The sequence below is a fragment of the Gracilinanus agilis genome, chromosome 4 (genome assembly GCF_016433145.1).
Source record: "Gracilinanus agilis isolate LMUSP501 chromosome 4, AgileGrace, whole genome shotgun sequence".
Classification (NCBI taxonomy): Eukaryota; Metazoa; Chordata; class Mammalia; order Didelphimorphia; family Didelphidae; genus Gracilinanus; species Gracilinanus agilis.
In genome coordinates, this window is record NC_058133.1 from 349,736,605 (window position 1) to 349,762,773 (window position 26,169).

Below are 26,169 nucleotides of genomic sequence, written 5' to 3' on the forward strand. Positions count from 1 at the left end.
GGCCTCAGACACTTCCCAGCTGTGTGACCCTGGGCAAGTCACTTGACCCCCATTGCCTACCCTTACCACTCTTCCACCTATAAGTCAATACACAGAAGTTAAGGGTTTAAAATTTAAAAAAAAAAATAAAAAAAAAAAAGAATACTTTAAAGACACCTCAAAGAGTTCTAAACTTCACCCACAGGTTTTACACAGAGACACCCAATTCTTGCAGTTCCCTCTTTGCCTGTGACAATAGATATGAACAATTTAAGATCACACAGAGGTCCCTTCAAACCCTGAGTCTCTGGGATTCGAAAGAGTGACCTGCATGTCCCACCAAACTTAACTTTTATTATAATTTTTAAAGCCCTGAGTCTGGTAGTCAGAGCCCAGAGGCAACCAGGATGCCAAAGGTCCTTGAATTTAAACTGTATGAGGCTCAATGGAGGAAATCATTTAGCCTGAGCAAGAGAAGGCTCAGGGGGGAATAGTAACCATATTCAAGTATATGAAGGGCTTTGGAAAAGTAATTAGACTTCCTTTGGTCCAAAAGGGAAGAAGTAGGAAGAATGTATAGATGGTGCCAAGAGACAAATGCAAGCTTTAAAATGGAGAATGAATATCCTCTTTCTTCTTCTTCTTCTTCTTCTTCTTCTTCTTCTTCTTCTTCTTTCTCTTTCTCCTTCTCCTTCTCCTCCTTCTCCTTCTCCTTCTTCTCTTTCTCCTTCTCCTCCTTCTTCTCCTCACCCTCTTTCTCCTTCTCCTTCTCCTCCTTCTTTTTCTTCTTCTTTCCTCGTCCTCCCTCTCCCCATTTTTTAAACCCTTACCTTATCTTAGTATTAATTTTAAGAAAGAAGAGCAGTAATGGCTAGGCACTTTGGGTTAAATGAATTGCCCAGAGTTACTATAGAAAGTATCTATTCCAGATTTGAACCTAGGACTTTCCATCTCTAGGCCTGGATCTCAATCCACTGAGTCACCTAGTTTCCCCCATGCCCATTACTTTTAAGATAAGACACAACTTTGATATTCAAAAGCCATTATGTCCTGGCTTCAAGGTATCTTTCCACATTGCTCTCATGTTATTCTCCCTCAGTGTACTCTGTTTCCCATAATACAATAGCCTATCTCCTATCTCTATGTTTTTGTATAGGCCTCCCCATCCACCCCCAGGCCTGGAGTAGTTTCCATAATAAACTCTGCTTCTTGGAATCCAGGCTTCCTTCAGTTCAATTGAATAAGCATTTGTTGGGTTCCTGTTGAATCAATGGAAAAAACACAGGCTCTGGGTTTGAATCCAGCTTCTGACACTTGCTATCTACGTGATCATGATCAAGTCATTTCACTTCTCTGGGCCTCAGTTTCTTCAACTGTGAAATGAGATAGTTGGACTTTATCTGTAAGCTTCAGTTCTTTCAGCCACAAGTCTATGATCTTATATGCCTACTACTGTACAAGGATATAAGGATGAAAATGAAGTAGGACTGAGGACTTCCCTATAGGAAATTACATGGTACTAAAAGAAAACACAACCACAAAGTTTTTTTTCAAAATTTAAAAAATGTAAGTAAAAATTTTATTTTTAGATGGGGGAAGAGAACAATAAGTTTGTTGGAGTTGGCGGCAGAATCTGGAAAAATTTTTTAAGTTCAGCTCAATCAAATGCAACTGCCTAAGCACATATATGTGGTTTCCTTCCTGTAGAACCAGTAGAATTTAAGTTCCTTATAAGAAGGGAAAGCTTCTTTTTTGTCTTTATTTTTGTAGAATCTAATACAGTGCCTGAGTAGGTACCTCATAAATATTTGTTCGATTGAGTCAAATATTTAAAAAATCTACTTTAAAATGTCATATTTCTGGATAATTCTACTCCTTATGGGTAGCTATGTCACTTCCATTTTCCCCATCTCCAAAAGCATTGTTAAGAATATTTTATTAAATAAATAACTTTTCAACATTTTTTAACTCTGTGAAGTTATATATACTTAACAGTGGGAGCGCTGAGTTGATACTTAAGGAATATTATATCTTTCTGCCTGTATACAGAATCTATGGATCTAATCCCCATCCTAATTCTTGAGAAAGTAGAAGCCAATAGGATTCCTCACATGAATCAAGCAAACAGAAAGGGGTAACCCCACAAATAAATATTTTCCTCTAAGCTGAATAGCTCTTATACTTGTTATCTATTGTGAAAACAGCTTACATTCTCCCTTCCTTTTATTATCCATTATTACTTTCCTTACCTTCCAAGGTTGAAAATCAATAGTAGTGTTGCTTTTCTTTACTTTTTTTTTTCTAATGGGTCTGATGAATAAGGGAATGATTTTTCATATTTCTAATGTTGAGAAAGGTTGGCATCTGTAATTATTCAAATTTAACAGATGCAGTAACAGATTGAAAGTATTTCTTTTTGTAGTTGAAAGGGCAAATCATTAGTGTAGCTAGGACTCATAATCCAGTTCTATTCTATTAGTTCACATTACTTTTCTGTGCCTTATACTGTACTTCAGATGGGAATTCAAAAATGAATTGAGCTTGAGAATTAGAAGTTGCAGAATGTATTTGCCACATGCCAGCTGGCATTCGAATCTCAAAAGGGACCTGCCTGCACTTATTTAAGAGAAAGATAAATGTGTTCACTGGATCTGTTACTATAAATTCATTTAGAAGCAGGACTGAGACTCCACTAACATTCCTTTCTGTTTTGAGTTGTGGCTGGCAGATTTGGTTCACTTTACCTTTGGGAGGTAATGAGTTTTTGCTGGATGGTAAAGTGTTATCACACTTGATTCAGAATTCCCTAATAGCTATTTCTCTTAATGTTTAAATAAAACATTTGGCTGATGTAGGTAGGGAAGAGAATGTGAAAATCCCAATCCACCCACCATCTCATAAAGAATAAAAAGAATATGACCCTGGTTTTTTTTATAACTAGTGGAGGCCTTAGGACATTAGAGGGTCAGAGCGAGCCAGGAGGAGGGCTGCCTTTGCCCATATACTGGGGAAAGCCCTACTCTCATCAGCATGGTTTATCTGCCAATCAAGAACATGTCATTTTGAATTTTAATGAAATTATGCCTCAAAGGAATCTTTATTTTAATTCTGAGAAGCCAGTGCATCTCTAATCCTTGTCAAGTTTGAGTTTTGATTCACCTATTATAATCCATTTTCTACATAATTCTAAGACAAAATTTCCAAAATATAGGCCTGACCAGGTTACTCTCTTTCTCTAAAGTCATCAGTGGCTCTCTACCACCTCTAGAATGAAAGATAAAAATCTAAAGCCTGGTATTTAAAATTCTTTACTCATCTCTCTCCCATGTATCTTTTAATTTCATGATATTACCCTTTCTGCCCTCTCCATTCCATTCAAACTGGTTAGCTAATAGTCCCCTATCCATGATATTCCATCACTTTCTATTAATGAATTAATCCCCTATGTCTAGTATGTACCCACTACTACCTCAAAGAATCTTAGTTTCCTTCAAAATACAACTCAGATATTATCTCCTACATAATGACTTTTGGATCACCTCACCCTGAATCTCCCTTTATTAACTGTTCTCTTTTTATTTTAAAGATTTCTCTTTTATTGCTATGAACTTGATAAGCGTTAACAAACATGAACATTTCCACATTCAAAGGACAAAAAAAGAGGACTTCATATGAAATTGTGAATATCCATTACATACAGCTTTTAAAATAGATATATTTCAAATTTAAAATGGCAGTTCCAACACTGCTTTGGATCCCATTATGCATTTTCTTTTGATCCTTATTTGTATTTTTAAATGATTCATCAGAGCCCTTTTCATTCTTTTTTGATATGATTATCATTAACTCTCTTTCTTTTCAAAATCCTCCCATTCAACAAACTTAAAAATGTTTCCTCCTCCCTCATAGGGCAGGCAATATGATATATGATATATATTGCATATGCAATATTATCATGTAATACATATTTCCCTGTTTGTCATGCTATGAAATGACACATATTTCTTACACTCTTGAAACTCTTTGTATTACTTAATTCATTTGTATTTACTTCTTTTACAATGCAGTACCAACCTACTTCCTCATAGACTAAGAGCTTCTCAAAGTCAGGAGCCTCTCTTAATTTTCCTCCCTCTTTCTTTGTATTGCTGCACCACATGTAGGACCTGGCACCTAGCAGGTGCTCCCAAAATGTTTATTGATATAACTATCCCAAATCACAATTTAGCATTTAAGCACAGTGATTGTTTAATGAGCATTTAAAGATGATTATAATGAGGTGCATGAATTATGTATATATATATATATATATATATATATATATATATATATATATATATATATGACATTGTCCCCTAGGACTTTGCCATGCTTGGTACTAATTGTCTGGCAACTGTTTTCTCCAGGAAAAAAATCTAGAAACACATATGTTTTTATATAAAATGATAATCTCATATAAACATAATGTGTGTAACATAATCATATGTGGTATATAGTCAGATTATGTATATGTATTTATTAGATAGATTAGAACATATGGATTCATGTAATTACAGAACTGGCAAAAGATCTAGAGAATATCTTGTCTTGCTTATGCTAATTTTTTCTTTTTTTCCAAATTAAATTGTTTTGATTGATAGAAAAAAAATTTAAATGCCAGTTTTTGTTCTCAGAAAATTTTAAAAAGATCTTAATGACTTTGTTTTTGCAGACCTTTAAAAATATACATAAACACTTACTTTAGGTGAAATGAAACAAACATTGCCACCCAATCATACTTCATCGTTCCTTCAATACTATGACACCTCATCAGTCATGAGGTAACTTGAGGTAGATGAAATTTCAGTCAGTGTCTAGACCAATTTCTATGGCAATAGCTCTTAGCTGTGGGCATTAGCATCCCTTCCCAATCTAAGCATTAGATGAAGCAGGCTGCATGTTAGTAAGAATTCAAATGAAGATCTGAAATATTATCAGTGGCATTTGTCAGTCTGTCACAGAGATACTAGTTTGGATGTGTAGAAAGATTTTTGTTTCATGGGAGAAAGGCTATAATTATGACTGGCTTCACACATCTAGCAAAGAGTTTTTATGCTAGAAATATCACTTCCATGTCACTCAATAGGTGTGGGATTAGGAAGCTGAGAACAGAATTTATAGTTAATCAATTTAATAATTATTTACATTTAACACTTAATCTAGTTTCCTTATCTGTAAAATGGGAGTGTAGTATTAGACCATCACTAAGAACCTTTTTAAGTGCCAAATGCCATCTTTTCTTCTCTGCTCACCAATTACCTACAGGAGGAGAATGTAAGTAGTAATGATTGTATGTAATCTAACTTCTTAACAGTTCTATTGATTGTCATTCTTAGATAAATTCAGATTTAAGTATTTCAGTTTTGTTTAACTTCTAAAACACTTGCTTAATGACATTCTTACTAATGCCCCAAATGTGATATTTTTTACTGCTATTTATCTTAGTATCTTGTGTATTCTTTCTCAATTTTATTCTTTAATATCTTTTACTGTCCATATCTACCTATTTAATCATTGTTCTAGAGCAGTGGGCAAACTTTTTAGAGGAGTAGGTGATGTGAGAACTGTACTCAGGCATATGTAGAGAGGGGGAGGGTAACAGCCAGGCCTGTCTGGCTTTCTAGTAATGAACTCTGGCAAACTCTGTGCTAGGGCAATAGTGCATGTGCCCAGTGAGAGGAATCTGAGTGCTTCCTCTGGCATACCTGCCATGGGTTTGTCACCATAGATCTAGAGTTTATATACAAATAGATTGTAGAGTTTTGTCTATTTAATTCATGTTGGGTTAAATTCACTTCTATTTAACAACAATAACAAAAACCCTGCTGTGTGAAAAGTGCTATTATAAAAATAAGACAAAACCTTCTCTGACAGAGCTTATAATTTAATATGTCCACTTAATAAACCACAATAAATTCTGGGGCCCAATTGCCTTTCTATTGATTATTTGTTTTATTAATAATGATTCTCTATGTTCTATGCAATATCATATTCAATTTACATGTTAACTAATTATGCTGAAAACTTAAAAGCAAGGACAATATCTTATTTGAGTTATGTAAACATGGTAGTAATACATAATATATTTTGTTTGCCCAGACTCTTCACATGTGCATTTCAAATAAAACATAATATGTATATAATCTTGTACTTTATTTGTGATTATTTAATTATATAATTTCTATTTATACAACAAAAATAACTTTATAAAGAAAAATAACTTTGAATGACAAAAAATGTAATTTAAAATCTTGAGTCCCAGTGACTCAATGAAACATAGCTATTTCCTCCTTCCAGATGGATAAAAACATTAAAATACAAAATGAGAAATACATTTCTAATTGCATACCATATAAATTTTTATTTTGTTGAACTATGAATATTTGATATGAGGGCATTATTTTTAATTTAGAAAATTGTTCAATGGGAACAGTATGACAGAGAAATGAATGCTTGTAAAATAAATTAATTTATCTCTATATATTTACACATTCATAAATAATGTAGACTTTGAACTTTATTAGCAACATGTAGAAAATAAAGGCTTAGTGTATTTTTCATTATTATGGTGATCATTTTTTTTAATCCCATGGGTTGGTGTCAAAATTAAAGCAATTTGGAAAATGGTGTTTTCCTTTTGGTTTCTTATATGTAAAAGTCAAGATATTTTCAGAGAAATCAAAGACCCCGTGACCTAGACTTCAGGAGGTCAACTGTAATTTGAAAATTCCTACCTATCCATCCAATTAAAAATAAAACCAACTAAAATAAATATATAATGTCCAAAATGCCCAAACCTAACACATACTTCTCTAGTGAAACATGAAATCCGCTCAGATTTTTTTAATTTATTGTGAACTTTGGTGGAAAACAAATTTTTCAATATTACTTCTTAGAGGTTTTGAGAGAAGACATTACTGACTTTTAATTTTTCTTCTGCTAATTTAATTATTTAATTTCAAATGAAACACATAGCCAGCTCCCTGGGAAAATTTAAAATTTTCTGTAATTTTTCCATGAATAGAGTGACATTAAGCCACTTGATATATGACTTTAGCATCTAAAGGAAATGACAGAGAACTGTCAATCATTTTATTAAGAGTAACCCTAAGCTTGAAACCCACCTATACTTCCTGAATATTAATGTTGACAGTAGTTAATATAATATTAAAAAAGCAAATTATAAGAAGATAACATTACTATGTATGTAAAAATTCTTTTGGAATTTCATTGTCAGCATCTAACTTATTTTTTCATGTAAATTGCTAATTTCCTTTTATCCACAGTTATCTCACTTTTCCATCATTTTGATGCTCTCTTATCAATATTAGTGTTTTTGAGCCATTGGAAATTCATAGGATCATAATTTGTAGGTGAAGGGATTTCAGATGCCATTTAGTCCAACCTTTTAATGTTACAGAAAAGGAAACAGAAACAGAGAAAATGTGAATTGCCCAAGTTTTTAATCTAGTACGTGTCTAAGGCATGAATTTAATTCAGCTCTTTGTGGTTCCAAGTCCAATACACTAAAAACTATGTACAGCACACTGAACACTAATGTGATTATGAATGACCCAAAGTATTTTAAAGTATGAAGTCACATGAAGCCATTTGATTGGTGATTATTATAGAGTAAGAATTATTTGCTACAATAGTATGGAATGATTTTAAAGCCATTGAAAAACACACCTTTACAGGCTCCTTATACCTTACTCCCCTCTAATACTCTTTTTTCCAGTGACACTGGCATCTTTGATGTTCCTGCACATGACGCTCCATCTGCTAATTCTAAGCATTTTCAATGGCTCTTCTTCCCTCCTGTAATATTCTGAATCCTAGTTTCTCTGGCTCCTTTCAAGTTTCAGCCAGTTTTGATCTTTTACAAGACTTTTGAAGTCTTCCTTAATGTTATGCCTTTTCTCTGAGACTACCCTCCAATTTATCTTATATACATCTTATTTGTATATGTGTTTACATATTTTCTCTCTCATTAGGTTGAGCTTCTTGAGAATAGGAACTGTTTTTTTGCCTTTCTTTGTATTTTCAGGGCTTAGCATATAGTAACAGTTAATAAATGCTGGATAACTTTGATTGTCTTAGAATTTGAAAGTTAGTCCTTCCATTAGTGATTATGTTGGGGTTTATATATTCTGTTTAGTTATATAGCAAACACATTTGTATTCCCATTAATTCAGAAGCTGAGACCATCTGAAGAAAAAAAAACTTTTCCAAGTGGTTTTTAGACAGTATTCATTGCCAGGCACTGTAATTTAAATGCATTTCATGAGCTTTAAGGCATAAGTCTACTCCCTCTATTATGTTCTAGAGATGAGGGGAAAGAAGAGACACATCTAATAATATGAATTCTGTTTTCAGTTTTTTGATAGTTTTTCTTGTCCATAATCATTATCACAGAGCTTTTTGATAAATTTAGATACACATGGAATGCTGCCACTAGACTGCTAGCCTAGGATAAACAGATCGGTCCCTATAATCTTGTGGGAGTGCCACTGACTGACAAATTATCTCCACCTCAATCTACAATATGACAAAACAATCACATGATTTAGTCAAGTGAGTGGAAAAAAAAGCAGTCTATTTCACTATTTAGTGCTAAATGTATAGAGAAATAAGGGCAATATGATAAGTTTCTGACAGCACATCTCTTATAATTAAAGTTATTTTTCAGATTGCTATGACTACTCATAGCTCTTCAAGTCGAACATTATATGAAAGAAGCAATATACATATATAGGTATATATGTATATATAATTCTTATGAAATATGGGGGGCCTGATAGCAACAACATTGCACTTGGAAACAGAAGACATGAGAAAGCTCCATCTTTTCTATTAATTTCAAGTTGGGAGCTTGGACAAATCATTTTACTTCTTTGTACCTCATTTGTCCTCCCTGTACAATTAGGGAATTAGATTAGATGACTTCTGATTTCACAACCATCTCTGCTATTCTGATTAAATCTACTATTTTGATTAAAAATTTTGGCCGTATCAGTAGATTTCTGAAATGCTGAAACATGTAATGGAAAGAAAACTTTGTTTTGCACACCTGCATTTTATGTTGTAAAGCACAGTGGGACGCATATGTGTGAAACATCTGATCTGTGCTAATTTGCCATTACATTGCATTGTGGCAAATGCAGTAATCTACAGGGTTCTATCTATTCGGAACTCATTTCACGGCTGACTAATTACATAAATGAGAAGGGGAAATAGGTCTGTTTCCTCTAAAGCAAACTAAGCAGATGGAACGAAGTTCATTCCCACCAGTGGTGTCAAGAAGGTCCTCTTCTCAGATGCTAGGGTTTGCATCTATCTGCCAAACATAGTGTAAGCGTACTCTTAACACAGCACTTGAGAACACAGTGAGCTTCTGGTTTGTTTTGACTAGACAAAACTTTTTTTTATTAGCCACAATATTTAAAGAGATTATTCATTTGAGGAAATCCAGACATGATAGGATTAATATGCATTTTAGTTAAGCAACTTAAGTCATCTTTTATTCATTTGGAAAGTTAAGGGAAAAATTAGTCAGGAGAATTAAGCTAGTTTCCTCAAAAAGGAGATCAGTTAACTGCAACACAACCTGAAAACACAGTGTGTCCCTGGGATTGGTTCTTTTTAAAAATCAAAGATAAAAGAAGAATAGACTTGTTTATCAGTAAGATTCTTAGGTGGGCACTTTTAAAATCTAAATTTTCTTTTACCAGGCAATTTATTACTTATATTGCAAGTATGCATATGTGTATGAACTACCTATCTTAATACATTAACAGGTAGCTATATATTTTTTAATGTGTTACCAGTCTAACTTCCTATTTCTCTATATTCTTTATGATTAAATCTTTTTTTTAAAGTCTTTGCCTTCTGTCTTGGAGTCAATACTATATATTGGTTCTAAGGCAGAAGAGTAGTAAGGGCTAAGCAATGGGGGTCAAGTAACTTGCCCAGGGTCACACAGCTGGGAAGTGTCTGAGGCTGGATTTGAACCTAGGACCTCCAATCTCTAGGTCTGACTCTCAATCCACTGAGCTACCCAGCTGCCCCCTATAATTAAATCTTATTCATGTATTTATCTATCTATCTTTCTATGAGGTAACTTGATGTGGTAGAGAGCTTTGCAAAGCCAGAAAACCTGGGTTCCTTTCCTGCCTCTGACATAGTCTGGTTGTATGACCCTGGGCAAGTCACTTAACCTCTCATAGATCTAGCCTGCTCTCTAATATTGTCAGGCAAAGAAAAAGGTGCTGGACTGCATGGGTAGAAGGAATTATTTTATCAAGGAGTTTATTATATCATTAAAATAACATGCCCAGTTCATGCATGTAGTGTGTATGTACACATGTACATACATCTCTTTCTTTCTCTCATCTGTTTATCTGTATATCATATTATTTACATATAAGACATATTTTCCAAAATTCATCAGTGACCGTGAAATAATTTATACTCCAGGGTCTCACTTAGAAAAGAAACCTCAATAGACTTAGACTCATAGTGATGTCACCTTGCAACAATGTCTTATTCAGTATGGTTACTTGGATGGTGACATTGTTTTCTTTTTTGAGGAAAAACAATCCCCCCATATACCTCTCTGAGACCCTAATTCATATTTCACACATCATTTTCACTACATTGATTTCATTCTAATTTCAGACTGATGCAGCTCTAATGTATGATGCTGTCCATGTGGTGTCAGTTGCTGTTCAACAGTTCCCACAAATGACTGTCAGTTCATTACAGTGTAATCGGCACAAGCCATGGCGCTTTGGGACCCGCTTTATGAGTCTAATTAAAGAGGTATGTCACTAAAAATAAATTTGCGTAGCTTTGTCTCTTTTGTCCTCAGTCTGTGTTAACCAAGATAATATGTTTGAGGTGTTTTTGTTTTCTAGCACAAGGGGCCATTTCCTGTATAATTTTCTCTTTTTTAGAACAATTGATCTTTTTTTATTAGAAAATAGTTCCAATGCCATAATTATAAGAACAATCATTTAACAATGAATGTAAAAAAGATAGGGGAAATGTATTTTAAATATATGCAATATTTAGTTAGACAAGTAGAGACAGCTAAAAAAAAGCTTTATTGTATACCTTTTTATGGTGTTACTTTTTCTTATTTTTTCCATTGAAAATTATGCAGTTACAAATGCATATAACTTTTTTCAGGATTTGTTATTAAAATCTGTAAATTATTTCTTCATGTTAATATGACTTTTGGTCTTAAATTGATATCTGATGTGATAATTTACATGAATGATTTCCTGTAATGGAAATGTCTACATGTTATTTCCCAGTAGTTTTCTGAACATAATATCCAATTACTTTAACAATATGAACAATTTACACATAACTTATGAGTTCTAAATGTCTATAATTGTATCATAGGTTTTAGAATTGGAAGGGTACCTTAGAGATCATATCATCCATCTCTCCTCCCATTTGATAAATGAGAGTTCAAGAGATGTGTATCATTGTTTCCCAAATTAGCGGAAGAGCTTTGACTTAAAGCAAGAGTACTTTGTTTCACTAATTTCCACAAGTCCACTTTGAACAAAACTATATTTTTTGTCACTGGGGAGATTTGGTAATTGTTATATGATTATCTAATTATTTAGACAGGATGAAATATCCTCTTCCATTCACTTGCATCCTCAGCTCAATGCTCTTTCTACTTGCAATGCCCCTCAATTTTAAAGAATATTGAATCTAATAGTTTTATAGTTTGAAGATGAAACAAAATAATATATAAAGCTGATTATTCCGTAGAAGCTATTATCATAGAAATTCGGATATTCCTTTCTGGAGTAACTTGCTTCAGAGTAAACAAAGAGAAATTTCACTTTCATGTGAAATTAGAAATAATATTTTATTCATATCAATCTGAGAGAGCTGGCTTTCAAAATAAGAAAACTTAATTTTAAGTCCTCCTTTTCAAATATACTGGTAATGTGTAAGCCTGAACAAATCACTCCACTACTCAGAGCTCTAAGCAACTCCAAATTAGAAAGGCAACTGACTCATATGTAGAGGAAGTTACCTCATTGAGAGTTCCCTAAATCAACAAAATCCCAGGTCTATTCCCTATTCCCAGCTTATTTCAATCATGCACATGTATTTTCAGAGATAAGTCTGGATCATCTCAGAAGTGAATACAAAATATTTTTGTTGTTTTCCTTCAAATCATCCCTAAGGTAAAATATTTAAATTTAGTGAATTATTATTCTTACCATTTCGAGAGACATTCTCTTGTTATCCCTTTACCTTCTACTTAATTATGGACATTATTTTTTTCCCTCGTAGGCCCACTGGGAAGGCCTCACAGGCAGAATAACTTTCAACAAAACCAATGGCTTAAGGACAGATTTTGATTTAGACGTGATCAGCCTGAAGGAGGAAGGTCTTGAAAAGGTACTTGAGACATTTAAGTTACTTGAAATAGGACATGAAGCATAAAACTACTCCTGTCTGATGAAAAGAGTGGTAGGCTGTTTTCTCACATCTCACTGAACATGGGGATATATTTCACTTTCATGAATGAAGTTTACATTTAATGAATATTTCAACAAAGCAAATTTTCCCTTATAATCACTGAATTAGAGAATTGGCATACAATTAGAGAATGGGGTAAAGTGTTCCTTTAGGCAATTTAAATATTTTTATTTGTACCACATGCTTATCCTATCACTTTGAGATGCACACCATGTTGATTAGTTTTACTAGCTCATTACCATTATAATTAAAATGACTTGGTTTCCTATAGGTATTCCTGTATATAGTTTATATCCATTTGAGCTTGCAGAGGATCTGCCACCTGGTATAAGAAAAATAGTTAAAGAGAACGCATATTCTTATCTCTGTGTCATATTAACATATAAAAATAATGAAAACATAGTTAATTTATTACATGCATATTTCATATGCTAAGTATATCAGGCTGCCTACAAAATATTTTAGGGAGCTGAGTCCTTTTTTTCTCTTAATATGACTCCAGTGTCTTTAAAGAAAGCAAATTGTAGGAAGAGATTGGAAATGATAGCAGTGTTTGCTTAACTTAAAATATTTGAATTTAATTTTGCTTATATTTATAAAGGATTTGGTAAGGTGTTTTCCTAATAGATGCATCAGAAATCTTAGATAAAATAAATATTTAGGTGGACAGATGAGAAGTTCTGATTGAGGTAAATATTTTAGAGAGAGTTGGCTATTTCATGAGAGGCAGTATGATAGCTAGAGTTTGTGTTAGAGTTGAGAGGAAATGGGTTCAAATCTTGCCTCTGACATATGCTAGCTTTGCAACATGGACATGACATTTAAATTCTGAATGTCTTCAGAGAGGCAGCTCCTTAAGACTTTAATAAATCATATATCTTCATTAGAGTCACATGTTTATTGCATTGGTGGAGAAAATTTCCTCTCTTGCCAATTCAAGTTTCATGTACTGATGAAATCAGGTCAGTGCCCTTAAAAAAGGGAAGGGGCTATCTTACAACTCATTTAGAATCTAAGAGTTAGAAAAACCTCAAATACTCATCATGATGAAATAGAGATTAAGGAACTGTACTGAATGAATTGTACTTAATTTTTTAGGTCCTCTTTTCTTGGTGTCATTGGTGAACTACTTGCAATTCCTATGAGTGTATGAATAAGTACTTTCCAAAGGTTTTATATTTTTTGAGCTTAAGATGGGAATCAGGGAATTAATAAAATTGGTATTTATAGGAATTATACTAAAGCTCCAGCTGAAATGCTTCTAAATATATTAGGTAGACTGCTTAGTTCATTGAGGGGCAGAAAAAGGTACTGTACAGACTCGACTATCCTAGAGGTTTGTATCCCAAATCTTAGAAATGTAATATAAAAGCTGTATCGACATTATTGTTTGCATAGTGCCCTTCATAAAATGAATCAATGATTTGTATTATTTTGATAGGCATCAGTTGGTCAGGTAAAGTCAGAGCTCTGAGAGATAAGGCAACTTGAGATGCAAATTGGAGCCTAAGGATAGAGTAGGTGGGTTATAGATCAGGGATCCCAGATCCTCAAGGCTTAAAACACCAGTCAAGGTAATAGACCAGAAGAAAAGAAGATAGTTTGACCAATAGAGAAAGGAAAGAACACAGAAAGGGAGCCTAGATGGGAGACAAGAAGTCTGAGTGATGATTATGGGCCACACCAGAAGTAAACTGTGGGCCTTCTGCCAGAGACCAGGAGTTTTCAGAACCTTCCCTCAGCCTTTAAGTAACCTGTTGTACAAGCAACGCATTTCTGAGGAATCTTTGACTCCAAGGCCAAGATCATTCCAACACATTTAGGACCCGGAACTCATCACATTATAATCCACTCTCTCCCCAAATATTCACCACTAAAGTTTCCAAACAGGAGGGGGCAGCTGGGTAGCTCAGTGGATTGAGAACCAAGCCTAGAGACGGGAGGTCCTAGGTTCAAATCTGGCCTCAGCCACTTCCCAGCTGTGTGACCCTGGGCAAGTCACTTGACCCCCATTGCCTACCCTTACCACTCTTCTGCCCTGGAGCCAATACACAGTACTGACTCCAAGACGGAAGGTAAGGGTTTTAAAAAAAAAAGTTTCCAAACAGGAAAAATACTATTAAAAATATAAAAGAGAATAGAAATGACAAAAGGAAAGATTGAAAAAATATATGAAGGGAAAAGAGCAATCTCATTGTTGCTCTTTAGTCTTGGTGGAGGGTGTTTTGTAAGCTTGTTTGTTTATTATTCCACAAAAAAGTCCTCTTTGAATGTCTCACATTGTTCAAGTGATGCAAGGTTCTTGGAGGATATAGTAGCTGTTGGTCATATGAGTAAGTAGGTTGACATACCAATAGACGGAATGTATCACACCAATATCAATAGTTTTAATATAAATATAACAAGACAGAAGGAAGTGCCAGCTAAATGGAGGGATGGCTCATAGATTGTCCTTTGAAAGGCAGATAAGTGGGTTGTTGGAAATAGTTTTTTTTTATTATACATCCAAGGGCAACAAGAAATATACTTGCTTGGGAGTTGTCTTGTGCTATCAATGCTCATGACAAATAGTTTTATAAGATTTTTATGGAAATAATTTTAATATATGCACCGAAACCTGGAGCAGAAAATGAAAAGGTAGCTACATTCTAGAAGAACTTAATAAAACCTTTCAAGTTAAATAAATGTACACTTAAATATTTGATGATTTCAATTTTAGGTAGACTTAGATGAAGATGGCATAAGATATGTGGAAAATAAGAAGGAAGAATAAAAAATGAGAGAGACTAAAGATTTATTGATTACACAGAAGCCTTTTGCCTACATATAATGAATATTTTCTTTTGAAAATAATTAGGAGATTTAAGATACAAACAGAATGATATCACAAAATGAAAGAAATTTCTCTTCTAAGAGAAAAATAAATAATTAACAATGTGGCAATAATTCTTAAATATGCTTTCCATATGTAGACTTCTTAGAACAATGATCAAAATTGCTGTAAAATTAAAGGAAAGGACATAAATTAGAAAAAAGCAAAATGTGTAATTAAATCAGTTCCAATCTGTTGTATGTTGGCAATTTATTGAGAACTAAAAATCTTGTACACAGCATTGAAACTGTACTAATTTAGTAATCTCATAGAATTTAATAAAATTAAGTAAATTGTAAAAGGACAGCACTAGAGGCTAAAAAGCATCTTAAGAAACATTTCTCATTTGCAAAGAGGCACATAGTGACCAAGGAAAACTGTGGGTTAGAGTATGAAGTCATTTGTAACATCCCATAGAGATAGAAGAAGGGAGATTATATTATCTCACATGTAAAAAAGTGGAACAATAAACCAATTTTTAAAAATTTTATGAGAGATTCAAATTAGTACAGTTATCCTGAGGGCATATTAGAATGAATACAATGAGAAGAGTAAGTAGAAAATAGAAAAATATTGCCAAATTTTTACAACTGTAACGTTTTCATAACCAAGGAAAGAAGAACCATTGAACTTAGGATCTAACATCACAGTCTGCTGTGCACTTTATAGAGGAGATGGAAATGTCACTGAAGAGAACAAAAAGTAATTGGATTAGATCAAGAAAAATTAGAAGAAATCCCCTCTGGAGGGGACACAGTTGTGAGGACATTGAAAGTTTGTTTCACAATATATTAGGAGACAACAAAAGCATCAAAAAAAATATTGGGCTTTATTAGGAAGCAAAGGCTGAAAAAACTTTATAAACTTTCAAGAAATAATTTTTATGAGCATAATTTATACTTTCATTAAGTGCATCCTTGATGAAATATTAGACAAGTAGGGTCAGTCAGTCAATTAGTGATTATCATCTGTCTATTATGCGCTGGTTATTGTGCTAAGTGGTAGGGATGCATAAAAGGGCAAAAGACATTCTTTCCATCCAGAAGGAGCTCACAATCTAATGAAGGAGTCAATAAGTAAACAGATATGTACAAACAAGATATATACAGGATAAATATGAAATAATTAATAGAGGGAAGGCTCTAGAATTGGTAAAGGCTTCCTCTAGAAGGTGGGGTTTCTCCTAAAAATTTCAAGAAAGCCAAGGAAGACAGAAAGCAGAGATGAATACGAATAACATTCCATACATATGTGACAGCCAGAGAAAAATGCTTAGAGTAGAAAGATGGAATGTCTGCTTCATCTTACAAGCTTTCACTAGTAACCTTCCATTCCCATCATACAATTAACTAAAAGATAATAGAGATATGAGATCTCATTGTTTATTGTTGACTGTAAAATTTAATAGAGCAAAATTCTATCCTAAAACCTTTCATTCAATAAGGTGTTTTCCAACTATATATATATATATATATATATATATTTGTGTATATATATATATATCAAGATTACATTCAAAAATCTTGAAAAATATAACAGAGATAATATTGCTCAAGTAACCAACCTCTGATCATTGAAAGCATTTGAGGGATACAATAGTTGGGAAAGCTCTAAAAAGGTGTTTGCCCATACCAAGGGAGAGATCTAGTATAGAGTACTTGTGTTTGTACATGACATTATATGTGAAACCTTGGAACACTGCAAAATCTTTCATAACATAATCACAACTACTAAACATTTCCTATCCAGATAAGAAAAACCAACTAGATGAATAATATTTATCACCCATATCATCATGACATGTGTTTAAATGCATTATATTATGCACATCAGTTTGTGCATGCCTATCTCTGTCTCTCTGTCTCCCCTTTCTCACTGTTTCTGTCTATCTGTCTGTCTCTTTTTCTCGAGATACTCAGGTGATCTAAGACTTATCAAAGAGTAAGAAAATATGAGGAACTGCTTTTGTAAATTTTTGTAAATTTCAATATTCCTTTAATTATCTCAAATTTAACCCAGAAAGAAAAGCCCTTCTTAAAAAAAACAAAAACAAAAACAAAAACAAAAAACTCAGCATTCTTCCAGGAACACTACATGGTCCCAAGTTCTAATCATGGAAGTCTATAATCGCTAAAACAATTTAAAAAATATTTTCACTCTGACAGCAATGTGGAAACTCATGGTAGATGTAAACAGACTAACATTAAAGCACCTAATGAATAAAGAAATGTGTAGAAGACCTGGAGCAAAGTGAATTTTATAAGAAATGTATTACTGAAAAAAGAAAAAAACAATTGTTATGTGATAAAAACAAAGATTAAACTGAACAGGCTTTGAGCTGCATTGGCAGCCTCATGATGTCAAGAGAAAGGAAGGAAAGTCCCCAAAATGAATAGATGTAGAGTGATGAATTTATTTGAGTAGATGGACAAGAGTTATTAGGTGGATGGGCAATTATGTACTATAGAGTGTTAGCATCAATATTATACAGTATGGCTATAAGATGCATGAGTCTCTGGATATGAGAGGACCACAACACTCCTGAATGCTACTTAAAACAAATTAAAATGTAATTGGGAAATATTCCACAAAATAAATTTGAAAAACCACAATAGAACAAAAATAAAAAGAAACAATAGGACAAAAATAACATTAATAAGTGGTTTTCTGAGTCAATGAGTGATTTACAGGAATTCTATATATAGTTTAATTATTTCCATTTCTAGGTGAATTTGACATCTGTAGAGAATATACATATCAGTGAGATCACAGTACATACATTGGCCAGCATATAATTATAAATGTTTATCAGTTTTTTAAAGGATAAGCTTTTGAGGCAAGGTGCAGCTTAAGAAAGGAAAACATAGTTTCTTACATGTCTTTGTCTTATCTCCTATTAATTTTGAATTTGTCCCATTGTTCATCTATAAAACCTTTCTGAAACATTTATGATTACTCAATGACCTCCAATTCAACTAGATTCCATAATCTGAGAAATAGTCAATTATAAAAGTGTTAGGCAAACATGAGATATTATATGGACTCTTAAACCCTATCTAGCTCACCTCCCATTTTCTTACTTTTGAAGGAACTGAGTTCCTTGAACAGAACAAAGGTAGAATTCTTTTGAAGTCTGCTCATTTGACTCCAAGTCCATTATTCTTTTTGGTGTTTCATGTTTTTAAAAAGTTTTAGGCATTTTATTTAACATTGCATCAATGATATTCATTTTTATATGGCCTTTTATTCAGTTTTATTTTGATGCTTACACTGAAAGTTGGAAAAGATGACTTTCAAGTGATGATCAAGATTAAGAGACTACATTAAATTATTTCTCTGGATAACAAAGGGAATAGCTCAGGAGTATTAACATTTATAAAATTTTAAACCTCTAGTTAAATTTTTCTACATTGATTTGAAGTTCTCTTATTAATATTTGAAGCCATGTAAAAAGTCTTTATATTTGCATATTTAATTATCAGGAAAACAGCAGATTCAAATATGAATATGAATATTCAGTAACAAAGAATGTATTTCTATCACAAAAGGCAAAAAATATCATGCCACAAATCAATACCTTTCTTGTTCTAAATTCAAATCAAATCTTTAAGTAGGTTTTTAATACTCCAAAGCCAAAGATAATTAAGACCCAGTGGCTTCTGTTAGAGTTTGAAAGGGGAGAAACCTTTTTTTGAAAACCGATTTACCTTAGGTTCTTTAGAAAAAAATTCTAGAGTTATGATTATGTTATAAAATTGCTTAAATAATTTAACTACCCTATGACTGATCACAGCTATAGAAACATGCACTATTGACTTTTCCTGTAAGAACTTCCTCTATGGAAAAGAGAAATTAAAAGTATCAATGACATTAGCAATTATTGAAATAGTAATATCCAACTGATATTATTTCTGGAATGATGTATGAATAACCAATCCAATTTACCTATTTTTTTCTTGATTTTGAATACATAGTGTTCAGATTGGCTCACCTATTACCATTGACAACAATTATCAAGGAAATTTCCTTCAATGGTAACTTTCCCTTGTTTCTCTACATCAAGGAAATGATAGATGTTGGTCTTTTGATTTTCAATCTGAAATTAGACAAGCCTTGATTATTTAAGAAAAGGATAAAGTGGGTAATAAGTGGGACCTGAGGAAACTCTTCTTGGCATCACTAAAAAGGTTATGAAATTAATTTTTTTTGGTTTACTTTTATAGACCACACAATCTTTCTTGTCTGAGAGCTACAATTTTGTTCAAAAGTTGCCTTTTAATATTCAATGTAATTGGAGAGAAATGAAATAGTCTGGTCAATGTCCACTGGATTTTCTTTTGGCCTCCAGGGGAATTTATTTTCCAACCTTCAGTGAATATGCAGCATGAAACCTTTATAGTACCTAAGGCTGCTTTAAAATGATCACATTTGTGCTAAACACAAATTGAATGGAGCAGATTTGATTTCAAGGTTAATCTTCCACTTAACTTCCTTTCTTGGAGAAATAGGCTTTAATAGAATGTTATCAGACTGCAATTTTTGTGACTATAGGTCCTCATCTTTTGAAGTTTCCTAATGGTAAAGATAGATTGTTTATGTGAGGACAGATAATCAGACCAAATAGATAATACTATCTAGATTAATTTATCAAACATTAGATAACAACCCTTTTAGTAAAGGTTGAGAGCATATTAACATTTTTCAGGTGTATAAAAGTGACTGTGTTTCTTCTCTCCATAAGAATTGCAGCTGTGGATTCTAGTTCCAGTGTTGGAATTAAGTAGTTCTGGGACTTTGGGCTTTGAACAAGTCTTTTAACACCTTCCCACCTCAGTTTTCTTAGCTTTAAAATGGCACTATGGCTCCTTTTCAGTTCTAAATTTCAATAATTCTATGTACTTCATAAATTAGACTGTTTTCAATGTTGCTTAAAAAGTGTACATTTATTATAAAACTACCTACTTGGCAAATATAGTCAATGAAATATAAATGCAGAGTGAACTGTCAGTTTCTACAACTAAAGCAGTCAATTGATCAACAAGCATTTATTGGCACTTACTATGTGCTTCAGAGCTCTGAGGATTCAAAGAGGTCAAACCAGTTCTTGGCCACAAGAACTCAACTTCCCCCATCCCCACCCCTTTTAACATGCTCCTTTAGAGACAGTGACAATGATTATTTATTCATTAAAGTTATTTTCCATATTACCTGTTGATACAATTTTTAATAATCATTTTCTGACATTTTGTGATCCATGTTCTATTTTTCCTTCCCATCCTTTCCCCCTCTCCAAGATGGCAGGTAATATGATATAGCCTGTACAGGCATTATCATACAATATATATTTCAATATTCATTTTATGAAAGAAGGCACATGTTGCTTACACTAGAGAAAAATTAATGGAGGAAATGAAATGAAAAAATCATATGCTTCTGTCTGCATTCAGACTCTGTCAATTCCTTCTATTTCTATGGATATGAATCAGGATAGGAATTTTTATTATGAGTCCCTTGGAGTTGAAGGAGCTTACATTCTCATGGGAGCAACATTTATCTAAGTAGGTATATATAAGGAACAAATACAATACAATAACAGTCTATAAAAACAACTTCCTTCCAGTCTTTCCAAGTCCTTATTCCAATCCATAAGCTGATTATCATTATTACAAACATATAGAAAGGAGGATTTGACTTATTTATTTGTTACCATAAGGTCTGTGCGGATATTAACTCAATATAGAGATCAACTGCCTAACAGTGTGGGTTGTCTAAAAGTGTAACCAGCTGCCTTAAGAAATCCCAAGTTCCTGAATATTATTGTGCTGAAAGGAATGATGAACTGGAGGAATTCCATGTGAACTGGAATGACATCCAGGAATAGATGCAAAGCGAAAGGAGCAGAACCAGGAGAACATTATACACAGAGACTGATACATAATGGCACAATTGAATATAATAGACTTTTCTACTAGCAGCAATGAAATGATCCAGGACAATCCAGAGAAACTTATAAGAAAGAATGTTATCCACATTCAGAGAAAGAACTGTGGGAGCAGAAACACAGAAGAAAAACATATGATTGATCACATAATGCAATAGGGCTATGACCAGGGTTTTGATGTTAAAAGATCACTCTAATGTAAATATGAATATGGAAATGGGTTTTGAACATTGATACGTATATAACCCAGTGGAATTACTTGTCACCTTTGGGAGGGGGAAGAGAAGAGGGAGGGAATCATAAATCATGTAACCATGGAAAATATTCTAAAGAAAAAAAAAGAGAAATCCCATGTTCCTTATTACTAATGGTTTTCAAGTAGAGTCTAGGTATTATTTGTTGAGAGATTTCAAGTTCCTGCAGGAATTAGACTACATGACCTTTAAATTTCTATCCAACTCCAAGTAAATGATTTTATGCTTAAGATGGCAGCTACTTTAATAGACAAAAGCAAGCAAAACTTCCATTTCATGTTCTGTATCATTATAGACAACTCCCTATAGGAAAGCATTACAATGATCAATTTTTTTCTGTGATTGATTTGACTTATTGTTCTGGGACTGCTTTTTTTTTTGACATAAACATGTACATTATAGTTGCTTTCATTTTCATCGCACGTGCATTTTTGTAGTGAATGCAGTTGATACTTCTCATTCAATGCAGATCCATTTGTCTGACATTCAGTCACAACAATGTATAATCAGAGGAGCCTGTTGGTTTTTTTTTGGGGGGGGGCTTTGTTTTTGGTTGATCAGTGGTAGAAAGCTGCATTTTGTCCCCTGTAGATGCTTTGTTAGTTAATGTCAATATGAGGTGCCAAGTAGATTTTTGATGGGTTCTATTATGCCAAATATTAGAACTTCTTTTGGAATAGTTTCTTAAATTTAAATAGATTCTTATTCTTATTGATAGAAAATTTCTTAGGACTATTTAAAATTTTTATCTTTGTTCACAGTTGGCACTTTTTATGATAAATCAATAAAATAGATTGCTTTTCTAATTCAAGTAAAATAAGAAAAAAACATTTTTATTTTACTTTTTTTCAAAAATAATGGGAGGCACTGGGCTATCTTGGAAAGAACATGGGCACTGAAGGCAGGGGACATGCTATCAAATTCTAATCCTGATGCTATTATCTTTGTGAATTTTCTGAAAAAGGAATTATGGGTCAGAATTCAGGATTTAAAAGGTATAAGGATGAGGATAAAAAGAAAGTATGAAATAGTAGTCATTGGTATGGTTTGTAAAGCAAAGGAAATTAATAGAATGAAAGTTGACATTTGCAAAGAATATTAACTGACCTATCAACTAAATGTTTGTTAAAAGCTTAAGAGGGACAATACAGTATTACTATTATTAAGGGAAAATAAATGTCAGAGATATGTAGCACAGTACTAAGAAAATGCAAATAATGAAAATGAGACATATGTATTATATATGCATACATACATATTTATTTATAAGAAACTCAAGCTGGAAAGTTAAGTTATAGAGGATCTTGAAAAACAGGGTAAATTGTTTGTATTAAGGAAATAATGGGAATTTTTTAGCTTGATGTGGAAAAAGCTGTGTTTTTAAGCCTCAATATTTAATATACAAAGTAACTCAATATGTCAGCCTACAATAAGCAAAACCAGAGGTTGGAAGCTTATTTACTAATCTATGATTGGTGCAGAGAACAGATTAGAATTTTCATGTAAAAACCAGAATAAATATTCCAGATTAAAAAAATACAAATGCATAGTGAAGACATATCATTTATTACTTTGTAAAGGACACAGGTATAGCAATTAGATTTAACATAAAAATGTGAGGAGGAAAATAGGAAAACAGTTTGTAGGTGTAATAAAATAGAATAAGAAAAAAATTGTCTACCCACAAGATTTGTATGTTAAATTTCATGCAAAGACTTCATCAAAGAAAAAGATTGTCATAAGGTCTTAGGAAACTCAGAGGTACTTTATCCTGGGGGAAAAGCCAATATTAAGTAGAAAAAAAGAGAAGACCTTTCAGTCACATAGATTTATATTACTACGTACTCCTGTCTGTCTCTGTCTCTTTGTGTGTGTTTGTGTGTGTGTGTGTCTGTTTGCTGTGAGGGGGTGAAGGGTTGAAGGTGGGAGGATTGGAGGAATGGGAGAAAGGAGAGAGGAAGGTAGAGGAAGGGAAAAGAAGGTAGCATTCCCAGCCCCAGGGTGGGAAATTGTCCAGAGCCCTTTAGGGGCTCAAATAAAAGATCAGAGAGCAACTTTAGGGTTTAGAATATGTAGGTTTTATTTAAATTAGAAAGGGGAAGGTCTAGGAAAAACTAGGAGATAGATAGAAAGGGAAAAAGGCTCCAAAAGAGAACTCAGGATCCTAGAGCCTACTGGCTCCAGGGCAGACAAACCCTCCAGGGTAGAAAAAGAAAAGGGCACCAAACTTTCTCTTTTATCCTTTCTCTGATGTGGGCGTTGTCAGGGGAAGTTGTAGCAGAGAAAGTGCTGGGAGTTGTAGTCTCCTGGGGTTTATGATAATTCCAAATGATACATTGCCTATATCTTTTTGTTTATCTGTCTGCATCTCTCTTAGGAAATTCATTCTTGGTGACAGAAGTCCATAATTACTTGGTTGAGAGAAAGACTGATCGTATTATAACCAAAATATTGTGTGCACAGAAAGTAACCTGCTAATATCAACTTTGAAGTAATATTTAGTTTCTTACTTGGCAGCCCTGGCTAGTAATTTCAAAAATATAATTATTAGATTTCTGGATGACACTAATATGATAATAGGAAAGCATAGCCAGCAAATAGTTTGGATGATAGTATTAAAATTCAGAGGACTACAAATATAAATGTCTAGAAATGAAGAAAAGAAGGGCTATAATAACAAAAATGATATTAAATAGATTTTTGTATGACGCACCTCAAAATAACTAGTTTTTAAAAGGAAATTTTAATCAACTAATTTGTATAGTTTACAACACAGAAAACAGCATATCTGGATGTTAGTTTTTCACTGAATAAGCTAATTTTTAAAATAATTTTTTTATTTTGTCTTTTTTGATACAAAGCTTTAATTTTTCTCTCATGAGAAGGTATAAGTATAATGTTATAGCATCATCACGAACTGAGAATTGATGGTGTTCACAAGGAAATTAAGGTGTTGCTTAAAGAAAAAAAAACTAATCTTAGCAAACATAAATAAGAATATCAGTATTCTGTTTTCCTGATCAGACTCTTGGTGGAGCTCCATATGTGTTCCTTTATTCTGCAACTAAAGAGCAATTCCTGGAGCTTAGAGAGAGTAAATAAGCTTAAGGGGAAAGTAATAAGGTGAATAAATGGATTAGGAAAGTGATGTATAAGGAATTATGAAAGGAATAGAAAAGTTATCAGGAAAATTGACTTGTGAAGGGCAGTGACTAAAAATGAAGTGCAATAGAGCCAGTCCGTTAGTCACTAAACAGCTCTTAAGTTTCTGCTATGTGCCAAGCACTGTGCTAAGCAGTGGGAACACAAAGAAAGGTAGCAGACAGGTCCTATTCTCTAGGAACTCACAGTCGAGTGGGGGAGACCATATTCAAACAACTATGTACAAACAAGCCATCTAAACTATAATTTGGAAATAATAGCTGAGATTTTAAGGAAGTCAGGATAGCCAGGAGATGGAGATGAAAGGGGAAAACATTTTAAGCATAGAAGACAGCCAGGGAAAATGCCCACAGATAGAAGAGGAACAGCAAGAAATTCAGTGTCTCTGGATTACACAGTTCATGAGGGATTGAGTATTATGGGAAAGGATGCAGGAATAGCATGTTATGAAGGGTTTTGAATTGCAAACAGATTTTATCCTTTAAGTGATAGGGAGTAATAAATAGGAGGTAGCAGATTCAGACCGGCACTGTAGGAAGATCACTTTGGCAGCTGAATGGAGGGCAGACTGGAACTGGGCAAGATTTGTGGAAGGCTGACAAGCCAGTAGGCTAAAGTGATAATCCAGGCATAAATCAATGGGGGCTTGAACTAAGGAAGTTGCAGTGTCCAAAGAGAGAAAGGGATATGTGAAAGAAAGATTAAGGCTAATGAAGAAGATTTGAAGTTAGGTGGCTCAGTGGACAGAGTGACATTCCTGGAGTCAGGAGGATTCATCTTCCTGAGTACAATTTTGGCTTCAGACATTTACTAGCTATGTGACCCCAGACAAGTCACTTCACTCTATTTGCATCGTGTCTCCATCTATAAAATGAGCCAGAGAAGGAAATGGCCACTCTAATATCTTTGCCAAGAAAACCCCAATGGGCTCATGAAGATTCAGTCATAACTGAAAAAGAAGATTTGCAAGTTAACAGCATTGAAATGAAAATGGAATCTGAGAGATCATAGTCTATGCATCTACTTTCTTAGGTATATCAAGGTTTCTTTTGCATAGAAGAATTACTATTTTCATCTCCATTGTGGAAAACAAGCAAAGCAATTGTGCAGCAAACAAATAGGCTTGGAGAATGGTGTGGGGGGAATGGGTGAAGAAGCTTTTTCAATCTTCCCCTGTCATATTTACTCCTCTCATTCAATTGATAATGCTGGTTGGCACAGTGCCATTATTTTGTTACTTTTAAATGATCATAAGAATATTTTCATTGTTCTTAATCTGCAAATTGGACAGATATACCAGTCAATTAATAAGCATTTTTTTTGAGAATCTACATGCCTAGCTCTTGTGCTAAGCAAGTACTGAGGAAATAAAAAACCAGACCAACCACCCAAAACAAAAACAAATACCA

General features: G+C 33.5%; 1 protein-coding gene across 1 annotated transcript in view; it reads left to right on the forward strand.

Annotated features, from left to right (window-relative positions):
• Window positions 1–26,169, forward strand: part of GRIK2 (glutamate ionotropic receptor kainate type subunit 2) — a 767,698-nt gene that overhangs the window by 438,914 nt on the left and 302,615 nt on the right. The window contains exons 7-8 of the mRNA XM_044676594.1: window positions 10,696–10,839; window positions 12,343–12,450. Of these exons, the coding sequence (XP_044532529.1) occupies window positions 10,696–10,839; window positions 12,343–12,450 (252 nt within the window). The remainder of the gene's footprint in view (window positions 1–10,695; window positions 10,840–12,342; window positions 12,451–26,169) is intronic.